General features: G+C 50.6%; 5 protein-coding genes across 5 annotated transcripts; 2 read left to right on the top strand and 3 right to left on the bottom strand.

Moving 5' to 3' along the window:
• Positions 1-658: 658 nt before the first annotated feature.
• IUM83_05889 (Catalase/peroxidase HPI) lies at positions 659-922 on the bottom strand (the record flags this gene model as incomplete). Its single annotated transcript, XM_067930051.1, has 1 exon — positions 659-922. The coding sequence occupies one exon, from the start codon at positions 920-922 to the stop codon at positions 659-661; it is 264 nt and encodes an 87-aa protein (XP_067782547.1).
• Positions 923-5,206: 4,284 nt separating this feature from the next.
• On the bottom strand, positions 5,207-5,557 carry IUM83_05888 (putative secreted RxLR effector protein; the record flags this gene model as incomplete). Its single annotated transcript, XM_067930050.1, has 1 exon — positions 5,207-5,557. The coding sequence occupies one exon, from the start codon at positions 5,555-5,557 to the stop codon at positions 5,207-5,209; it is 351 nt and encodes a 116-aa protein (XP_067782572.1).
• Positions 5,558-9,391: 3,834 nt separating this feature from the next.
• Positions 9,392-9,742, top strand: IUM83_05887 (60S ribosomal export protein NMD3; the record flags this gene model as incomplete). The annotated part of the gene is made up of 1 exon (XM_067930049.1): positions 9,392-9,742. The coding sequence occupies one exon, from the start codon at positions 9,392-9,394 to the stop codon at positions 9,740-9,742; it is 351 nt and encodes a 116-aa protein (XP_067782706.1).
• Positions 9,743-10,824: 1,082 nt separating this feature from the next.
• On the top strand, positions 10,825-11,337 carry IUM83_05886 (rab family protein; the record flags this gene model as incomplete). Its single annotated transcript, XM_067930048.1, has 2 exons — positions 10,825-11,106; positions 11,188-11,337. 2 exons carry the CDS (start codon positions 10,825-10,827, stop codon positions 11,335-11,337), a joined length of 432 nt encoding a protein of 143 aa, XP_067782546.1.
• Positions 11,338-11,939: 602 nt separating this feature from the next.
• Positions 11,940-12,803, bottom strand: IUM83_05885 (serine protease trypsin-like protein; the record flags this gene model as incomplete). Its single annotated transcript, XM_067930047.1, has 1 exon — positions 11,940-12,803. One exon carries the CDS (start codon positions 12,801-12,803, stop codon positions 11,940-11,942), a length of 864 nt encoding a protein of 287 aa, XP_067782850.1.
• Positions 12,804-17,609: the final 4,806 nt, after the last annotated feature.

Raw genomic sequence — 17,609 nt, 5'->3', positions numbered from 1 at the left:
AAGTTGGTGGTTGTGGTCGCGAACATCACCGCTGACCTGCCTACCTTGCTCTGCAATCGCAAAAGAGAGTAAGTTTGGGTCACATTGCGGCGCCTTTGTCAGACCACTATGAACAGAACCTCGTACAAGTGAGAAGAGTGGTAAATGAAAAAAGGCAAGCAACCAGTCGGGCATAGAAACATCGCTTTAATATATGCCGCACTTGCACTGCGGTGTGCAGGGTCAACTTTATTTATCGACTAGGATACCTTACACGCGCCGCCGCCCTGCTTAGTAGCTGCTCGCGTTGAAGTGGTCGGCTGTCATGACCTTGGCTCACGCCGAAGAGAAGACGTGCTTGAAGACGCCCTCCTCCGAAGCGAATAGCTTCTCCGCCTTCTTCAGCTCAGGCGCCGCCAGCAGTGCCAGGTCCGTCTCCATCATGCCCTTGCCCTCTGCCTTGTACTCCTTCTCCGACGGGTGCCTCGGTCCACGTCTCGTTCAGGAGCACCTGAAATTAATCGTTCGACAGCGTGAGCGAGTCGTTACTGTACGAGCCGCTATAGCCCAGCGCCTGATGCTGCGCCACGCTGCGCGGACGGCCAGCCCGAGCCACTGCCTTGTACGGAGACACACCCAGGATCTTGATGTTGTTGCGCACGGAGATCAGTGACGTGTTCTAGTACTCGCGCGGGGCCAGGATCTCCGTGCCGTTCCCGCTGTTGGCGTCCGTGCGGCCGCCCATGAAGTCGATGGTCACGTTGTTGGCGTCGTCGACGGCCACCTGGCCCGCCAACTCGATCCGATCGGCCGTCGACAGCGTCGGGTACGACTCCTTCACGGGCTCCAGCGCGGAGATGATCTTGTCCACACCGGCGTTCACCGGCCAGTTCTTCTGCGGCGAGAAGCGGCGTGACGTTACTGGGACTTGGCAAAAAAGCATGAATAGCTGAGCCTGGAGACACCTGCTTGCAGCTACGGGGGGTCATGTGTGACCGAACAACGCAGCCTCGGTTATGGAGTATGAATCGAAGGACTGTACCAACCGAGAATGACATTGATCTATCTGTGGTGCGTTTGTTTTACATGTATATGATCTGCTGCCTGGCTTCGTAACTTGAGCCCCTCCCCTCATATTATGTGCTACAAGCAACATCCAGATTCTTTGTCACGCGAATGTCGCCACAAGCAACACGCACTGGATAATATACTATCTGTCCATGTATAAAACCTAACAGGTTCGTCCCGATACATTATTCTTTTGTCATCTTATAAGAGATTTGGGGACCCGGGTGGTGGACCCGGGGGGAAGGCGCAGTTCGAAGTTTGAAACAAACGACATATAGACTGAAAATGAATAGATTAATTGATATTAAAAGATTGCAAAACGGCAGCGGATAGAGCCCATAACCGATTTTCTTCTTGCAATGCCGATGTTGGAGGCTTGGGCCACTGAGCAAGGGTAGGAGTAAAGGGAGATAAAGTCAAGAAAGCCGAACGAGAAACGACGCGTGAAACCAACAGATATGTTTGCTGGGGCTTATTGGTGATTCCGACTGACGACTTCCATTCGACGACAACCATAGATTCCAGTGTCTCCCCTTGCACTTTATAAATGGTAGAAGCGACCGCAGAAATGATAGGGAGCTGTTGCAAGTGAAGAGATAGCGATCTTTTCTCACCAGTGACAGACTTGGAGAGAGCGATAGAAGTCTTAGCGTACGCCTGTGTGTCGTAGAAAAGTGGGAAAATGGAGGAATCTGAATCTGCATCAATAGCGACCGCATTGAGGCCCCGAGCAACACGAATGCATGCGTAAAGTGGTTGGTTGGAGGCAATCTTCACATCAATACCAGCGTTCGAGTCATGAATAATTTTGAAGGTCGTATTAGCAGAAAAGGCGACATGTTCTAGAGTACCCAAAGTACCATTAGCGGCACCCTTGGTAGGACGGACATTTTGAGTAACTTGAACAGGCATCCCATCGATAAGGTCAATAAACGGAGCTCGAAATTATGCTCGACGTAGGTGTTCACGGGCTCGTCGATGCGCCAGACGAAGAAACCGGCCGGGTGGCTGTAGTGAGCAGGCAGCGAAGCCGGTGCGGCGGCGTCATCATGAAGGCGCACTCTCCCTGCAGCGACGAGAACAGCACGTCCCTCATGGCCCACGAGTTGTCGAATGCCGAAGTAGTCGTAGATCTCCGGGCGCTAACCGCCCTGTATTCCAGAGATGGCTGGTGTTACACCTATGTTACCTCGATGACATCCCAGGAGTAGGAAAATGTTGCACCAATGTTACTTGATGACATCCGAAAAACAGCCCAAACGACAGTTCTTCGAACTGCGATTTCAGGGATCTGTGTTTATATAGGGACTATTACGCGCACTTGTATCGCCTGGATAAAATCCAGAGAACTGAATACCACCCCGTATTACTGACGCGACACAAACGCTGGGGGGGGTGGGGGCAGCAAGTTATCTACCGCGAGAGGGAATGAGACCGCGCGTGGCGGAGATGCTTGTCCCCCCCTATCTCCCTCCCTTCCCCAAGTGCGGGACCACGGGCAGCGTCTCGTCGTACGTGGCTTCCTCCACCACATCTGCGGAAGGTGGGTGGTTAACGGCCATTGTGTACGTCTATCCGCAGGAGTTTAAAGCGGAGACTATAGACCAGCTGCATCAACGCCCAGTCGGTGTCGCTAAACTGCACGACATCGCAATATTCCGAACTAGGACTGGACGTACGGCTTCTAATACATTCACCGAAGTGAAAATAACACGGTTTTTAATTGTGCGCTTGAGTCTACATTTGCTTGCGTATGTACTGGCGTTGCTACTAACCATGCTTTGGCGTGACCTACAGCAGTTTCCTCGGATATCATTAGGGTCATTCAACCATTGGAGCTGATTCCTGCACCATTGACATGGTTTAGGCGTGGCGTCGCTGATAGGAAGCCTTGTAGTCATATTTTGACGCATATTGAACGCCTGCTGGACACAGCGGTTGCTTCTATGAGTTTTGTGCTGTATCTCATCACCTTACAACGGTGTATCGATAGTATGTTTCACCCCCTACTGGTGCAAAGATCCTGTGATCGCAACTTGCTATTCGCAAGAAGTAATGCGGACTGATTCACGTCACGGCACCAGTGCTAACATCGTAAGCTAAAGGTTATGATAAAAAACGTGCATTTGTAAAATATATATTTTAATTAAGTAGCAAGGGGAAGTCCGTCGTGGTGTCCCCTAGTGGACGACCATGACATCTATCATGCTCGTTGCGTTGGGTAAATGATTTCGGCTGCTTCAACTACTTCAATGATGTAAGCACCAGCAATATACCTACATATCTCCGTATTCCTCTGGCCTATGGCGCCGTATTTGGCTATCTGCACCTGGCTAAGGCCCTCAGCGTTCGAATCAGCGCGTAGGCATGGTGTCCAACCTGGATCCAAGGGCTTTAGCGCACACCACTCGATTAAGTGCGACCACAAAATTGTCACACAAAATTCTTGCTACATATGAATCCCCTTTCCGTTCATTTCGTCAGCCACGTCGGCTGCTTCCGGGACAAGTTGAAGCCGCGGTGAGACGAGCTCGGGGACCCTTCTCTTCGTTTTGGGGACTCCCTCCGCTGGGTCACATACAGTCCCAAGCACCAGAGATTGACAACCAGTTGATAGTTATTAATAATGTCTTGCTTGTTCCTCCGGGAACGTTGGTGGCGTTGCCGGCGACGATGGCCGACGTCGCTGGTTTTTTGTCGTCTCTGCTGCTGCTGGGCGGGTGGAATTCCTGAACGATCCCTTCCTCCTTCTGAGCTGGCAGTCTCCTCTGCGACTGAGCAACCAGCTCAGCTGGCTGGGAAGATAAAGAGTGGAAAGAGAGACCGCTGTCGTAGCGCTGGGCTCGCATGCCTATCGAGATTCTGACGCGCTGCGGTGCACGATATGGAGTACCAGCGGTGAGTACGACAGCGAGCGGCGGAGTGGATGCCCCGTGACACTCGTATGACGCTCGGCGGCGTCGCAGCGACGAATCCAGCCAGCCTGTAACTGCTTCACTGCGCGTGCTGCAGATCAGCCCACCACTTCCTGGGAGCTGAGTTGTATACATGTACAGTAGTACGCTCGCTTGGGAACGATATCGCCCCCATCGAGGTATCTGCATGGTCGGCGCTTGTCGGCGGTGGTGCCATTCGGTTCAATATTTACGCAATGCCAGACACAATCGAATAGAAACGCAGTGTTTGGGTCGTTCGTCTACAGCTCCAGATTCGTCGCAGCCAGTACCAACACTGAACTGCGGGAGATTAGAAAAGGAAGACCACCGAGAAGAGTCGACAGCGTCGGAGACTTGAGTCCTCTGAACGCGGTATATGTGAGAATGAGAAGTTTCTTGGAGCAGGGGCTCCGTACTCCATGCACAGGGCCATTTCCCCTGGAAGCGTGAGACTACGGTTGATGTCTAACCCAGCTACAATTGTTCTCTGTCCTTCTGCTGAACAGAAATTAGCATTCGCACTAACGCATATCATCCCTAGTGCGTTGCATCTTGCCAAACTAGGCAATCACCGGGGTCACGCACAGCATAGCGCTCTTGCGTATTATACAGCAACCATCAGATTCATAGCTCAATCGAACAGCCCTCCAGGTTTAAGTGACAGCGATCTACAGCAGTATTAGCGCCTGACTTGTATTATGATATATTCCTTTTCGCATGCTCTGCAAAATCCAGAGCTGTTCCGGGCGAAGCACGGCTTTGTATAATACTATTAGTAGTGTATAGTACTAATCATGATTTTGCTACCAATCCCGGTTTGTCATTATTGGCTCCTCTCGTACCTTGTTGGATATGATCTGTGGTATTGACGAACTGTCTGTGTTTAATGTCTGTTATTATGAATAACCTGCTTGTTTGACAAATTGTGTGGCCATGTTGTTGAGGAAACAAAATACCTACTCTTTTGCATAGTCTCTCACCAACGATAATATCTGTGACAAGTGATTTATTTCAAGCGACAACCGTCGGGTTTGATCTTCTCGAGGACACAGATCTACTTTTCTACCGTCTTCTCTACGCTCAAGCTCCTAACATTCGTATATGTCGATGACATGATGTCCGCATATTGATTGACATTTATAGAGCTGTGTACGCTGTCTGTAGACAATCTCATGGGGTGGGATCGCACGAATGCGACCCAGTGGGCGCTTCGCTTCGCGCAGTTACGGATACTTGCCAGATGCCTTGTGGAGCGCAGCGTACTCGTTGTAGAGCTCGCGGTACATTTCGTATTTTTTCTTGTGTAGCTTGAAGAAATCGAAGACTTCCATGGACGAGTGGTTTTTGCGGATCCATTGATCGAAGATCTCCTTGCGATACACCTCATCCTCCAGCATTTTGACTTTGTCAATACCAGCGGCTCGCAGAAACCTTTTCTCGTCGGATGGAGAAACAACCACCCGGAGCAGGCCTGGCGACTGCACTCTTGAGATCGTGGTCTGAGCATCGAGAGTTTCGCCGCTGACGAGGAAAGCCGTAGTCGATGTCAACAGGAGGAAGGCGTACAGATTCATGGTGTTTCTTGCTTCTTGAGCGGGAGCAGGACTTGAGTGGTTCTATGGACTGCGGAGCGAAATGGGGAATGAGCTTAGTTGTACGCGCATTGCGCTGCTGGTCGGGCCAATTGCCAGTAAAATTAGACTGGATTGCCGTATCTAGCTGAGCTTTATACTCTTCTAATCTTGTAATCTTGAATACTGTAAACGACAACACTGTTTGGCATCTGGCGACAGCACAGTAATATGTTATCCGTTTACGGTACGGAAACAGATTACATGTACCGTAAACCGTTTACGGTATATTACAGTATATTATACTCTTCACGTGCCATAAGCAGGAATCAAAATCGTCTACCGACTTATTAATAGTACATTACGGGTTAGATCAATATTACTATCTTCGTCACACCTCAAGCCTGGCTATGCTATTCCGCGCCAGGCTCTGTCAGTGATGGTGACGCTCGCTGGTATTATACAGTAAGGGTATCGCGGTTATTACAATCATCTGACTGAGCCTCCTGGCTACTGTAGTGGCCCCGTTCAGACAAAACTGAGATCTGGAACCTGAGAAAAAAAGCCCCAGGTTCCAGGATTTGCCCCGTGTTCAGCTACAGACAACGACTTACAAAGCCGGCAGACACAAAAAGCCGGCAGACAAAGTCGTGCAATGGACAACAAGGACTCACGAGCCAATCATATTCAACCAGTAGAGTTCATATTTGTATGACATATGCTTTTGAGTACTTTATGTGAATTTACGTGTGTTTTATGAAACTATTGGCGTGTTTTATTTCATTTTATCTGCCGGGTTTTCTTGCTCTTTTATTTGGGGTATGGCATTCATGATGCCGGCATTGTAAGTGGTTGTCTGTACGCGAGCGAGTCTGTAATAGCGCGCAATCATTTCGAACATTGATTCTGACAGGGAGGGGGGCGCGCAATCATTTCGAACATTGATTCTGACAGGGAGGGGGGCTTTCTTTTCACAGTAGAGACTCGTTTCGCAAGAAGCAAGTACCACTGAGACGGCGTTGGTCTCCACGGTAAGGTTATACAGATGCGGTTTGACTCGCTGTTCAGACCACTTGCGCTTGGGAATGGGGGTGGGGTCTGACGGCTCCGGCGTGAAGGTTCGTCTGCGAGCCGTTTTCATGAAGCGTCCCGCTGCTTGCGTTTATCGCATCTGTGAGGGAGGGGGAATTCAGCGAGTTTGTGAACCTGGATGTGAGGATAGACTATTCGATTGTAGAAGTCCCAGATCCAGGAGCTTTTGAGTCCCCTGGGAAAAGGGCACTGAAACGGGGTTATTCCTGGTGTTTTAGTGGCCTTTTCTCAGGTTACAGGGCAAAAAGTGATGATGCTGAACCCGTTTTCCTTGGGATCTGGCAAAATGTCACTAATTTTTGTCAGGTTCCAGGTTCCAAGCGTTGTCTGAACAGCGCCAGTGTAGCGTCCAGATACGTCGGATCTCTCTCTCTTCTTAGGGAATGTAGGCGAGGAGGGAGAGTAAGTCGCCTCCATTCCTTCAGGTCTTGTGCGTGGCAACGTAATAGCTAAAGATCAGCAGCTCGTCGAAGTCGGTAGTTGTCGAGAAGAGTTCGGAGGTCGGCATAGAGGACCACAGGAAGCGTGGTGGGTTGGCGGCCGCGGAGCTTGGGTTTTGGCTTGGCGTGAAGTAGGCTTATTAATACATGTAGCGGTATTAATAGGCGGGTGTGTCTGGCGTCGTTGTCGAGAGTCGGAGAATTTGCCCAAGTAGCGTCCAGCAGCGCTGGAGAAGACGGTATCGAGGGCAAACTGTACTTAGTCAAAATGTCGTCACATCGTAAGTTGAAAACCTGCGGTTTTACTTAGGCCAGGGCCTTAGTCATGGCACGTGGAGGGTGTAGTATATACCGTACCACACAAATGAAATGCTTAACAAGTAAATTGCCATTTCGCCAAATCGACCCAATTCTTTCTAAAAAGTGCTATTTAGTAGCACCAAGAAAACGGTTTAAAACCAAGTCTAGTAATAGGTTTTGTACGCAGCTACAAGCTTACTTTCTCATTTCGCGGCCACGATGAAGACGTTCCTGCTGCAAGATGGCTCGAAAACGAGCCGGGTCAAGGCGCAAGAAGCACGCGCTTAGAATAGCACTTTAAATGATTAGATTCGACGCCAAGCATTTCCAGAACTATCGCGGAAATCGCTAGATAACATTGATCTCAATGCAGCGGAAGCCAGGATCAAGCAGAAACAGCTCTACCGGTTTTGTGGCGATGTCGTCAAGGATGTTATCGATGTTGTTCTCGAGATGATAGATGTCGACGATGGAACGCCATCTCGACCACCTCGTGCCACCGCCAAATCTTACCGTACTTTCACCTGGAAGGTGCGCGCGGCTGCTATTTTCCACTAGTAATACCTCCACCCTTTGTTGCTTGGTCATATGGACCCTGAAGCGTGTTTGGCATTCACTACACAACATTCTCAAACTGGACTAACAAACTCGGACAAGATCTTCGTCAGCCAAACAATAAGGCCGTGTTCGACTTGTGCAGATAATAACTGGATTGGGGCGTAACCAGCTGCTTCAGCTGCAAAATAGCAATTTAACGGTGAACGTGAAAGGCGAACACAAATATGCGCAAATAGCTGCTTTATCCCTAAATGACTGGTTCCGAAAAACATGGTAGGGCTGTTTTTCAAAGCAGGCATTCCAATCTCCTGCCAGTAGCGACCACATGATAAATTGTGGTCCACATGCACGGTGGAAAAAAAAGCATGGCAAGAAGAGGCGCTCTTGGACCCACACCAACGACAACCCTGTCGACCACTGCCCCGGAAACGCAGAGCCCGCTAGCAACTACCGGCGTCGGCTGCGACGTCGACGACGTGCGCGCGCGTTGTTTCGCCTGTGCCACTCCTGCACTCGTCGGTTACGACTGTGCCACGCATCTCTCCGCCTCACGCTTTCTCATCAGCGCGCCGGCTTCCATCGAGGGGAAGTCGCTCTCTGAACGTGGCTGAGGGGAGAACCAATTTCTTCACTACTATATAGCCCCCAACAATGCGTCGTTAAGAACCGACAGCGCCACCTTGACTTACTCTGTGGCAAGGCAGCGATAGCCTGTACCAACCACAAGTTGTCGTCGTCACCACCGTCCATTGCAGTTTTGCATAATGCTACTCCCTGGAGGATTTATACCTCTCTTTAATATAACAGGTTGGTATTTATGACGAGGCGATCGGATTTGCATTTGCTGGTTCTGTATTCCATTCTACCAGTCCGTTCAACACAACTGATAATAGCTGGATTCGACGTTTTGAAGTCGAACATGCCCTAAACTTCCAAGAACATCTGAGCCAACTACAAGAAAGCGTAGTATATAGCTCTCTTCTCCAGAATCAAGCGGCTGAATTCCTCGAGTAAGGAGGGCATCTGCACATTCACATTTGAAATTACGTAGCTGAATCTTAACAGGAAGAAAACAGTTGCAAGATGAGACACCTCTTTACGTTAAGAAAAATGCAATTCAGGATTTCGTCAATTGTGAGGTACGGTACCGTAAACGGTTTACGGTACATGTAACCTGTTACCGTATGGTACACGGAAAACATATTACTATACTGTCGCCAGATGACAGTGTTGTTGTTTACAGTATTCAAAATTACAAGATCTCAAGATTAGAAGAGTATAAAGCTACAGCTAGATACATGCATCGTCGGCTGCCCAGTCTATCTTTACTGGCAATTGGCCCGACCAGCAGCGCAACGCGCGTACAACTAAGCTCATTCCCCATTTCGCTACGCAGTCCATAGAACCACTCAAAAGTCCTGCTCCCGCTCAAGAAGCAAGAAACACCATGAATCTGTACGCCTTCCTCCTGTTGACATCGACTACGGCTTTCCTCGTCAGCGGCGAAACTCTCGATGCTCAGACCACGATCTCAAGAGTGCAGTCGCCAGGCCCGCTCCGGGTGGTTGTTTCTCCGTCCGACGAGAAAAGGTCTCTGGGAGCCTCTGATATTAGCAAAAGCAAAATGCTGGAGATTGTGGTGTATCGCAGAAAAGTATTCAAGAAATGGCTCGACGAAAACCACTCGTCCATGGAAGTCTTCGATTTCTTCAAGCTAGGCAAGAAAAAGTACGAAATGTACCGCAAGCTCTACAACGAGTACCGCATCGCCCCTGTCCTAAGCGAAGTTTTGTCCTAAGCGAATTTTTATTTTAGCCAATGAAAACAATGCATTGACACCACATGTCTGTAGTTAAAATTCCATGTTGACCAGCTAATTATAGGCTGCCACCAGCCATTCGGTCTCAGTGTTCAAAGTGCTATGGGTAGACCACGCACCACAGGAACCGGCAAAAAGCCAAAGCGCTGCACTCGCATTGCAGTCGACTATACGCACAAGCGCCGCCTTCTCGAATTCCTGGCTGCTGGCTATTCTGTAAACGAAGCTATACCACACTTCTACCCAAATTGCAGCGAGTCCGATACTCTGCGGAAACAGAAGCAGATTTCAAAATGGAAAAAGCAACAGGGTCACATTGTAGCGGTATGTGATGAAGGAAAAAGTCACCTCAAGAATCTACGCTACAGTGGACAGGGTCTAGTGACACTGAAGGTGATATTGTGCTGTGGATCAACTCTATGCGTAAGGATGGCTGTCCTGTTTCGTGCCAGATGCTTAAGTACAAGGCGGTGGAAGTTGCAGCCGACGAAGGATTTTCCCTCGCAATTTTCAAGGCGTCTCATTCATGGCGCTGTCGGTTCATGCGCAGACACAAGCTGTCTATTCGAGCACAGCAATTTTATGCGGATGGACGCGGGTTCAATTCCCGCCGTGTCCATACTTCCTGATTGGTCCAAAATACCAAGAATTATTATAACTTTTACTTTTTATCATTTAATTCTGAGACTTGGCAACAGATGTACCGTAATCTGTGTACATTGCTGTTCGCTTAGGACAGGGGCGATGCGGTACGCTATGCTCCACAAGGCATCTGGCAAGTATCCGTAACTGCGCGAAGCGAAGCGTCCACTGGGTCGCATTCGTGCGACCCCACCCCACCCCATGAGATTGTCTACTAGACAGGGTAGCACAACTGCTATTACAGTCAATCAATATGCGCTCGGTGGCCAGCACAAATTGACGCCCAAATATAACGTCCACTTTATCCAATCAAACGCTCCACGACGCTGAGGCGTCCTCCGTAGAACCATTTCGGATCCTGCTACTTGAAGCGCCGAATTCTTTCGCGAGGAAGACCAGCAGAGTCAGGGGCCCGGACCATGCCCGAGCATAGTGATCGTGACGCAGACCTTCCTCTCCATCACGCGCTGCTCGTGTACGACGTGAGCCGGCGCGAGAGCTTCGAGCACCTGGGCCGCTGGCTGCAGGAGTGCCACCAGAACTGCCACAACGACGAGGTGGAGATCATGGTCGCGGGCATGAAGTGCGACGTAGACGAGCGCCAGCGCGAGGTGCCCGAGGACGAGGGCCGCAGCTGGGCCGCCGCGCACGGACTCTACTTCATCGAGGCGTCGGCCAAGACGGCGCTCAACGTCGAGCAGGTCGGCCAAGAGACAGAGCAGCGCTGCTGGTACTTGAGGCGGAGACTGACTGACTGACGCTGGTGTTGCTGTTGCTGCTAGGCCTTCGCGCTGACGGCGACGAAGATCCTGCGCAACTTCGACTACTCCAACCACCGGATGCGCAAGGCCTCGAGCGCCAGTCGGGTGTCCATAGACGCCCCTGCGGAGCGGATGCAGAGCAACAAGTCCGACTATTGTGGCAGCGGCTAGACTGGAGGATGACGACGAAGTTCGTTGCAGAGACTGCATCACATGTGGCGCTCGAGATCCTCGTTGATACGGGCTTACTGCTGCAGGGCTTTTGTTGCTCATATGCGGCGATGTGGAAGCCGAGCGTATTGCGACACTGGTAGAGGAGTTATTCTGGAGACCATGGATCCGAAGGGAGTTCAGAAACCAGTACGCGGCTCGATCGAGAAGGTCGTTCCCTCCATGTCAAAGCGGCAAAATCGAAGAATGGCTATACGAAGGACGCCAGAAGTAGCAAAGGGCAATGGTCCCAAGTGTAGACCCCGCTCAGGCACTGCCGCCATGACGCGCATCATGAATTCAGGACCAGTAAGGTATGCCTACAGAACGAGACGTCCTCTTTTTCCTACAGTTCCTTCGTGATTCGGATTAGGACGGCTGCGAAAGCCACCAAATGCGTGCACCCTAAAACCGTGGTATTTGACGCTCAAATATCGGATAGCAGTGCTATTTCGCGTTAAAATCAGCTCTCAAAATTTGAGGGCTGATTTTTTTGCAATTCTGACACCTTCTACTACGTAGTACTACTACTAGTATTAGCCTTCTCTTTTTCCCAGTCACACTCACATGGAATATGGCTTGTATGGCGCGCCCTGCTTGCCCGGAAGTCCTTGTTTAGCCGGCACACCCTGCTTGCCCGGGTTGCTCGACTTGACGACCTGCTTAGCCGAGATAATGGGGTTAATCCACTTCAGCGCAGAGGAGACACGCGAGTAGACGGTAGGAGCTCCCTGGTCACCGCAGCCGTAGCCCCAGTTCACCAAGCCGATCAGCACGTCATCCTTGTCTCCCTTGCCGTTCTCCTTGATGAGCGGGCCACCCGTGTCGGCCACGCAGGCGTCCTTGCCAGCGACACCACCAGCGCACACATTCGTGGGGTTGATAACGTACACCTGCGCGCAGTCTTCGTTGCTCCAGACCTGGAGATTGACACCCTGCATCTCGTTAGAGACGCTGCCGTTGGGGAAGCTGGTCCACCCCCAGCCCATGGCCTTGGACCACATACCGGGCTTGATGTCCGAGTCGTCGGCCTTCGGCAGCTTAATGGGGGCGAACTTGCTGGGCTTCTCCAGTGTCAGAAGAGCGAAGTCGTATTCAAGGTTGGTTCCGTTGAAGTCGGTGTGGTTCTGGGCCGAGATGACCTTCAGCTGCTCGCCGTCCTTCGTGCCGTTGATGTAGTGAGCGCCAACTGCGACGAAATCGGGCTTCGCGTGACCAGTGCATGTCGTCGTGGTAAGCACGTGAGTGGGTGAGATCAGGGCGCCGCCGCAGTAGGTGTCACCGCCGGCGGTGGAACGGATGCCGACCGAGTAGGTCTTCTGGCCGCTCGGGATCACGCTTCCGCCCAGGATAAGCTGGCGGTGGGAAGCGTCGGCGGCGACAGTGACGGCCATCAAGGCAGCGGCGACGGTAGCGATAACCTTCATGTCGTTGGCTTGGAATGCGGTGTGCAGTGGGCGGTAAAATCCGAAATGTCGTGATCACAGTGTTCAATCGGATACGCAGAACCTGCGAGGTTGATCACTACAGTGCAGCCTCGAGTGAGTACAGTGCAGTGTACATGTGCGAGACAATACAGTACATGCAAGTGCTGGTGAGAAGATTGGTAGATTTGAAATCGTGTGGGGCTTGATCAAAAGCGAGGGACATTTGGCACCAATATTGAGGTTCGGCGATCGGGGGATAATCCATATGTGGCTGCGCAACGCGACAAGATCGATTTAAGATCGGGCTCTGGCTCGAACAATGGGCTCGTCGCGTCATTTCCACTTGGAGATTACCAGGATATTGCATGTACATGGAGATCACCTCCAGGTTGTCTCCGGGATACATGTATCTCCAGTTGTCATGTCGTAAAGGTCCAGAAGTTAGCCAATCACGAAGTATTGAGTTTTCGCCTTGGTACGCAGTACTGAATACCACTCCGTTTCAGAATACTTGTCACCCCTCAACTTGTCGCCAAATATACTTGGTTTAACTAGGGTCAGTTGTGTTTACGCTAGCTACTGTTCGTATAACCGAGACTGTATGGTCAGAGCAGGGGATGCATAAAGGAAGTCTTCCCTCCCGGCAAAGCCTCTCTTTTGCCATGTGAGCGACCTTGTATGTGTTCTCCCCTCCTTCGCGAATGCATGACTCCAATGCGCACTGCAAACTCAGGAAAATACTGTTAAGCATCTCATCCGGCAACTACCAGTACATCACTGTAAGCTCTCTCCTGATTCGTTTGACATTCATAGCTGAGATTTGAGGCACGAGGGGAAGGCTGGGCGACATCTGTGGACGATTCGGGTGCAAAAGCTCCTTTGAGGCCATCACGCTGTCAATTTTGAGAGCTCTGTGAAGGTCTACCCACCATTCAAACCGTCAGAGCGCCTGCGTTCTATTAAGACCAATCGTAGTCGTTTTAGGCAAATATTGACGAATCCCGAAGCACTTAAGCAAAAGAGGACAAGTATTCTGAAACGGAGTGGTATCTCCATCTGGTGATGACGCTACCTCCAAGTTGTACGTGTACAGTACACGAACAACTTGTATTACGGACACTTGTTCGACAAGTGTCCGTAATCTGTACTAGTAGGTGTCCCCGCCTACCGCATCGCCCCTGTCCTAAGCGAAGTTTTGTCCTAAGCGAATTTTTATTTTAGCCAATGAAAACAATGCATTGACACCTCGTGTCTGTAGTTAAAATTCCATGTTGACCAGCTAATTATAGGCAGCCACCAGCCATTCGGTGTCAGTGTTCAAAGTGCTATGGGTAGACCACGCACCACAGGAACCAGCAAAAAGCCAAAGCGCTACACCCGCATTGCAGTCGACAATACGCACAAGCACCGCCTTCTCGAATTCCTGGCTGCTGGCTATTCTGTAAACGAAGCTATTGCACACTTCTACCCAAATTGCAGCAGGCAAACAGGTTTTTAGTGATGATGAGTATTCCAGCATCTCCGACGATGAGTTTTTCTAGATGCACAATACAACACATTACTTTGATGAGACTTAATTGCGAAGGTAACCAAGCGAGCTTGGACACGAGCTCAATTGGGAAAGAGCACCGCAATTTTATGCGGATGGACGCGGGTTCAATTCACGCCCTGTCCATATTTTTTGGTTGGTCCAAAATACCAAGAATGATTATAACTTTTACTCTTTATCATTTAATTCTGAGACTTGGCAACAGATGTACCGTAAACTGCATACATTGCAGTTCGCTTAGAACAGGGGCGATGCGGTAATTTGTAAAGGTGGACCAAAAAAGTCTGCAAGGATTAGTGCTTTCGACGTAACGATACTTAAACGAACGATTACGTTAAAAATGCAACGTATTCGTTTGAAAATCGTACGTAAAGATACGTAATACTGTAGCGCGACCCTTTTGACCAGGGCTCATCTGGATATTCGCCCAACCTCGCCCCCGGAGAACCGGGAACCACCCGATACATATCAAGACGCTTCGGCGGGGCAAGCTCACAGCATGCGATCTCGCAAAGAGTGCCGTTCATCTGGTTCTACGCCTCGAATGATTTACAGCGGTGATCGAGCGGAGCGGTACAAGGCGTTCCTGGCACCGTGTTCGACGTTACACGAGCCACTGCCGCCGATATCCCCCACGCGAGCCCCCCGATTCGTACTCGGCTCACGTTTGAAGATTACGCCCAGGTTGAGGAGGCGAGGTTCTCTACTCTATCTCAGACTAGCCGTTTGATGATTGCAAACAGCGATGTCGAAGCCCATTCTACGCCAGCCCCTTGATCGGCTTTCCGCTCGCCTACTACCCTGTCGGAATGACGGCTAGGAGAGCGTTAGGCAAACGTGTTGCTAGTGGCGAAACCGAATCTCGCAAAAGGGGTGAATTTCCGACTGGAATCGACCTACAGCAGTGTGACTTCGCGATTCCAGTAAATGAGCAACGACGACGTAGTCCAAGGGTTGCTGGCTTCGCTAACAGTAGTCAGACTGCCACAGGGTCTAGAGCTGTCACTCCAAATGATCGTATTGGACACTCGGCAGCTAGTCGTTCCAGGCGAGGCAGCAGCCGTCGCGAAAACTCTCAACGCTCACAACAGAAGCGCCGTTCTCCAGCTTCAGAATCTGCAGCATCCCCAGCAAGCTACCCCATTGATGCCGAACGTGATGCGCCTCCACTTCGCCGTTTGTTCAACATCCGAAAGATGCGCAAGCCGCAACATTGGATGTTCATCAAATTGGTATGCAAGGACGAGTTCGTTACGGTGGAGGAGAAAGATCTTCGGTCGGAACACGCAAGGTGTGCATTTTGTACCAAGTGTAATACCGAAATCAAGTTCGAAAAAGCTTCAAACGCGTATGTCACTAAACACATGACGAAAGTTCACATCAAAGAGCTGAAAGACGCCGAAGCAGCGAACGTGACTAGAAAAAGAACGGAATACAGGTTCTTGTTCATAAGGAAGTCGAGAAACTACCAAATCGATCGACCAGTCAACTGCCTGCTACAGCTAAAGAGCAGGCTCGTGCAGATACTTTGGCGACGATTTGGATAGCAAAATCCATGCGCCCAGTCAATGCCGTGAAAGACAAATATTTCCGGAAGCATTCTCGCTATTTGAACTTTGTGGAAGGGTGCATCAAGACGATCAAGCCGTGGAGAGCACGCGAAAATGTGGCCAAAGTTGCTGCTGAGCTCCGTGAAACGCTGAAAGAAGAAATTACAATTGATTGTGACTACTTTACCGCCTCGGCAGACATTTGGACGTCAATGAGCAAGCGCGCATTCATTTCGTTCACACTACACTATCTAACAAGCAACTTTGCCCCTAAGAATTGGGTGCTGGAGATTAAGTCGCTACCAGGAAAGCGCGACGGACGTCGCATCACTAACTGTTTGGAGAACATTAGGACGTGGTGGGGTCTTCCAAAAGAAAAGTGTGTTCTATTTCTTCGCGATGGTGCATCTAATGGTCGAAGAGCATGTGAAATTTTGGATATCAAGTCCATGTCGTGTCTTGCACACGTCCTTGATCTTGTTGTGGGATCTGGCATCGTCAAAAAGAAAGCAGACAAGTCTGCGAAGGTACTGATGGCTGCAGCGAAGTCTGACAAATAATTTTGAGGCCGCTCTAGAAGAAGAAGCATGCGAAGCAGTAGAGAGATTTGTGGCGAGGTGCGGGCCAATTCCCGGCTTTCCAGATCGAACCTTGAATAAACGTAGACCGCCGAACGTCGGACTAGAGCTCAGAAGGCTCAGAGTCTTGGGGTCTCAGCTGAAATACCTCAGCTGAACCCAACAACGGCTCGGATGAAACTTCCCAGCTCCGGTCCTTGGTCAGGCGCGGCGTGTGCACCTCCCTTGCGATCCCCTCGACGGTTCTTCCTAGGACTACGCTTTGGGCCCAGACGTCAGCCAGCCACAGCAACCTTGTTCCCACTTCAGAAGTCTCCAGCGCTCTCCAAACGAAACCTGCTCCCCACTCAACAGGTTTCAGCTCGCACGTGTCCAACCCAATCTGCCCCGGGTTTTCTCCAATACAAAACACGACCCTCCACACGTAACTTGTCCACCTCTTCCGAGACCTTGGACCTGGTCTCCGTAGCTTCTTCACTTCCTCCGGCGGCTCCAGCTGAGAGCCGCTTCCACAGGTCTTCACTCGCCCCTCAGACCTAGAGTGGCCCCGAGAAAATTGGCTCGGTTCGAGCCTGTCCGTAGTCTGGGTTCTCGCTCTGCACCCAGGGACGCCCGCGCACCACGCTCCAAAATGAGCGAAATTCAGCAGCCGCACTGAAGACTTGAGCCTATCGCAGCCCCCGCGTAGTCGCTCCGCCGAAACCTCAGGAGAGTCACTTACTCCACGAAAATACGAAATACGTGTCGGTAATGTCGTCCAGATCACGTAATAATATAAAATAGCTAATTAAGCTCCTCCTCACACCGAGGCGCACCCAAAAAGACTATATGGGGTTGAGTTTTGATGGAACCGGTCCTCGGCACCCTTTTACACAAGGAAACACTCCCACTTGCGTCCTTCGGGGCAAATTCGATTCTGATTCAATTATTACACATACAAACAAAGACCTATCAAGTGGGGGCGCACAACGCCGTTCAGAGAGCATCCACAAAGGGTGCTAAGACCATCCTGAGAGCTGCCAGTGTGCCTAAGGCATTCGGCGCTTCAACCTGAGTTTTAGCCAATAATGGACCGAGCTCAGCAAAATCCAGCGTGGTCAGGCGTGGGTTCAGCAGATCTTCAACGAAG

The sequence above is a fragment of the Phytophthora cinnamomi genome (genome assembly GCF_018691715.1).
Source record: "Phytophthora cinnamomi strain GKB4 chromosome Unknown Contig104, whole genome shotgun sequence".
Lineage (NCBI taxonomy): Eukaryota > Oomycota > Peronosporomycetes > Peronosporales > Peronosporaceae > Phytophthora > Phytophthora cinnamomi.
The sequence above is the reverse complement of the archived record's forward strand: the minus strand, read 5'-3'. Positions and strand labels throughout refer to the sequence as shown.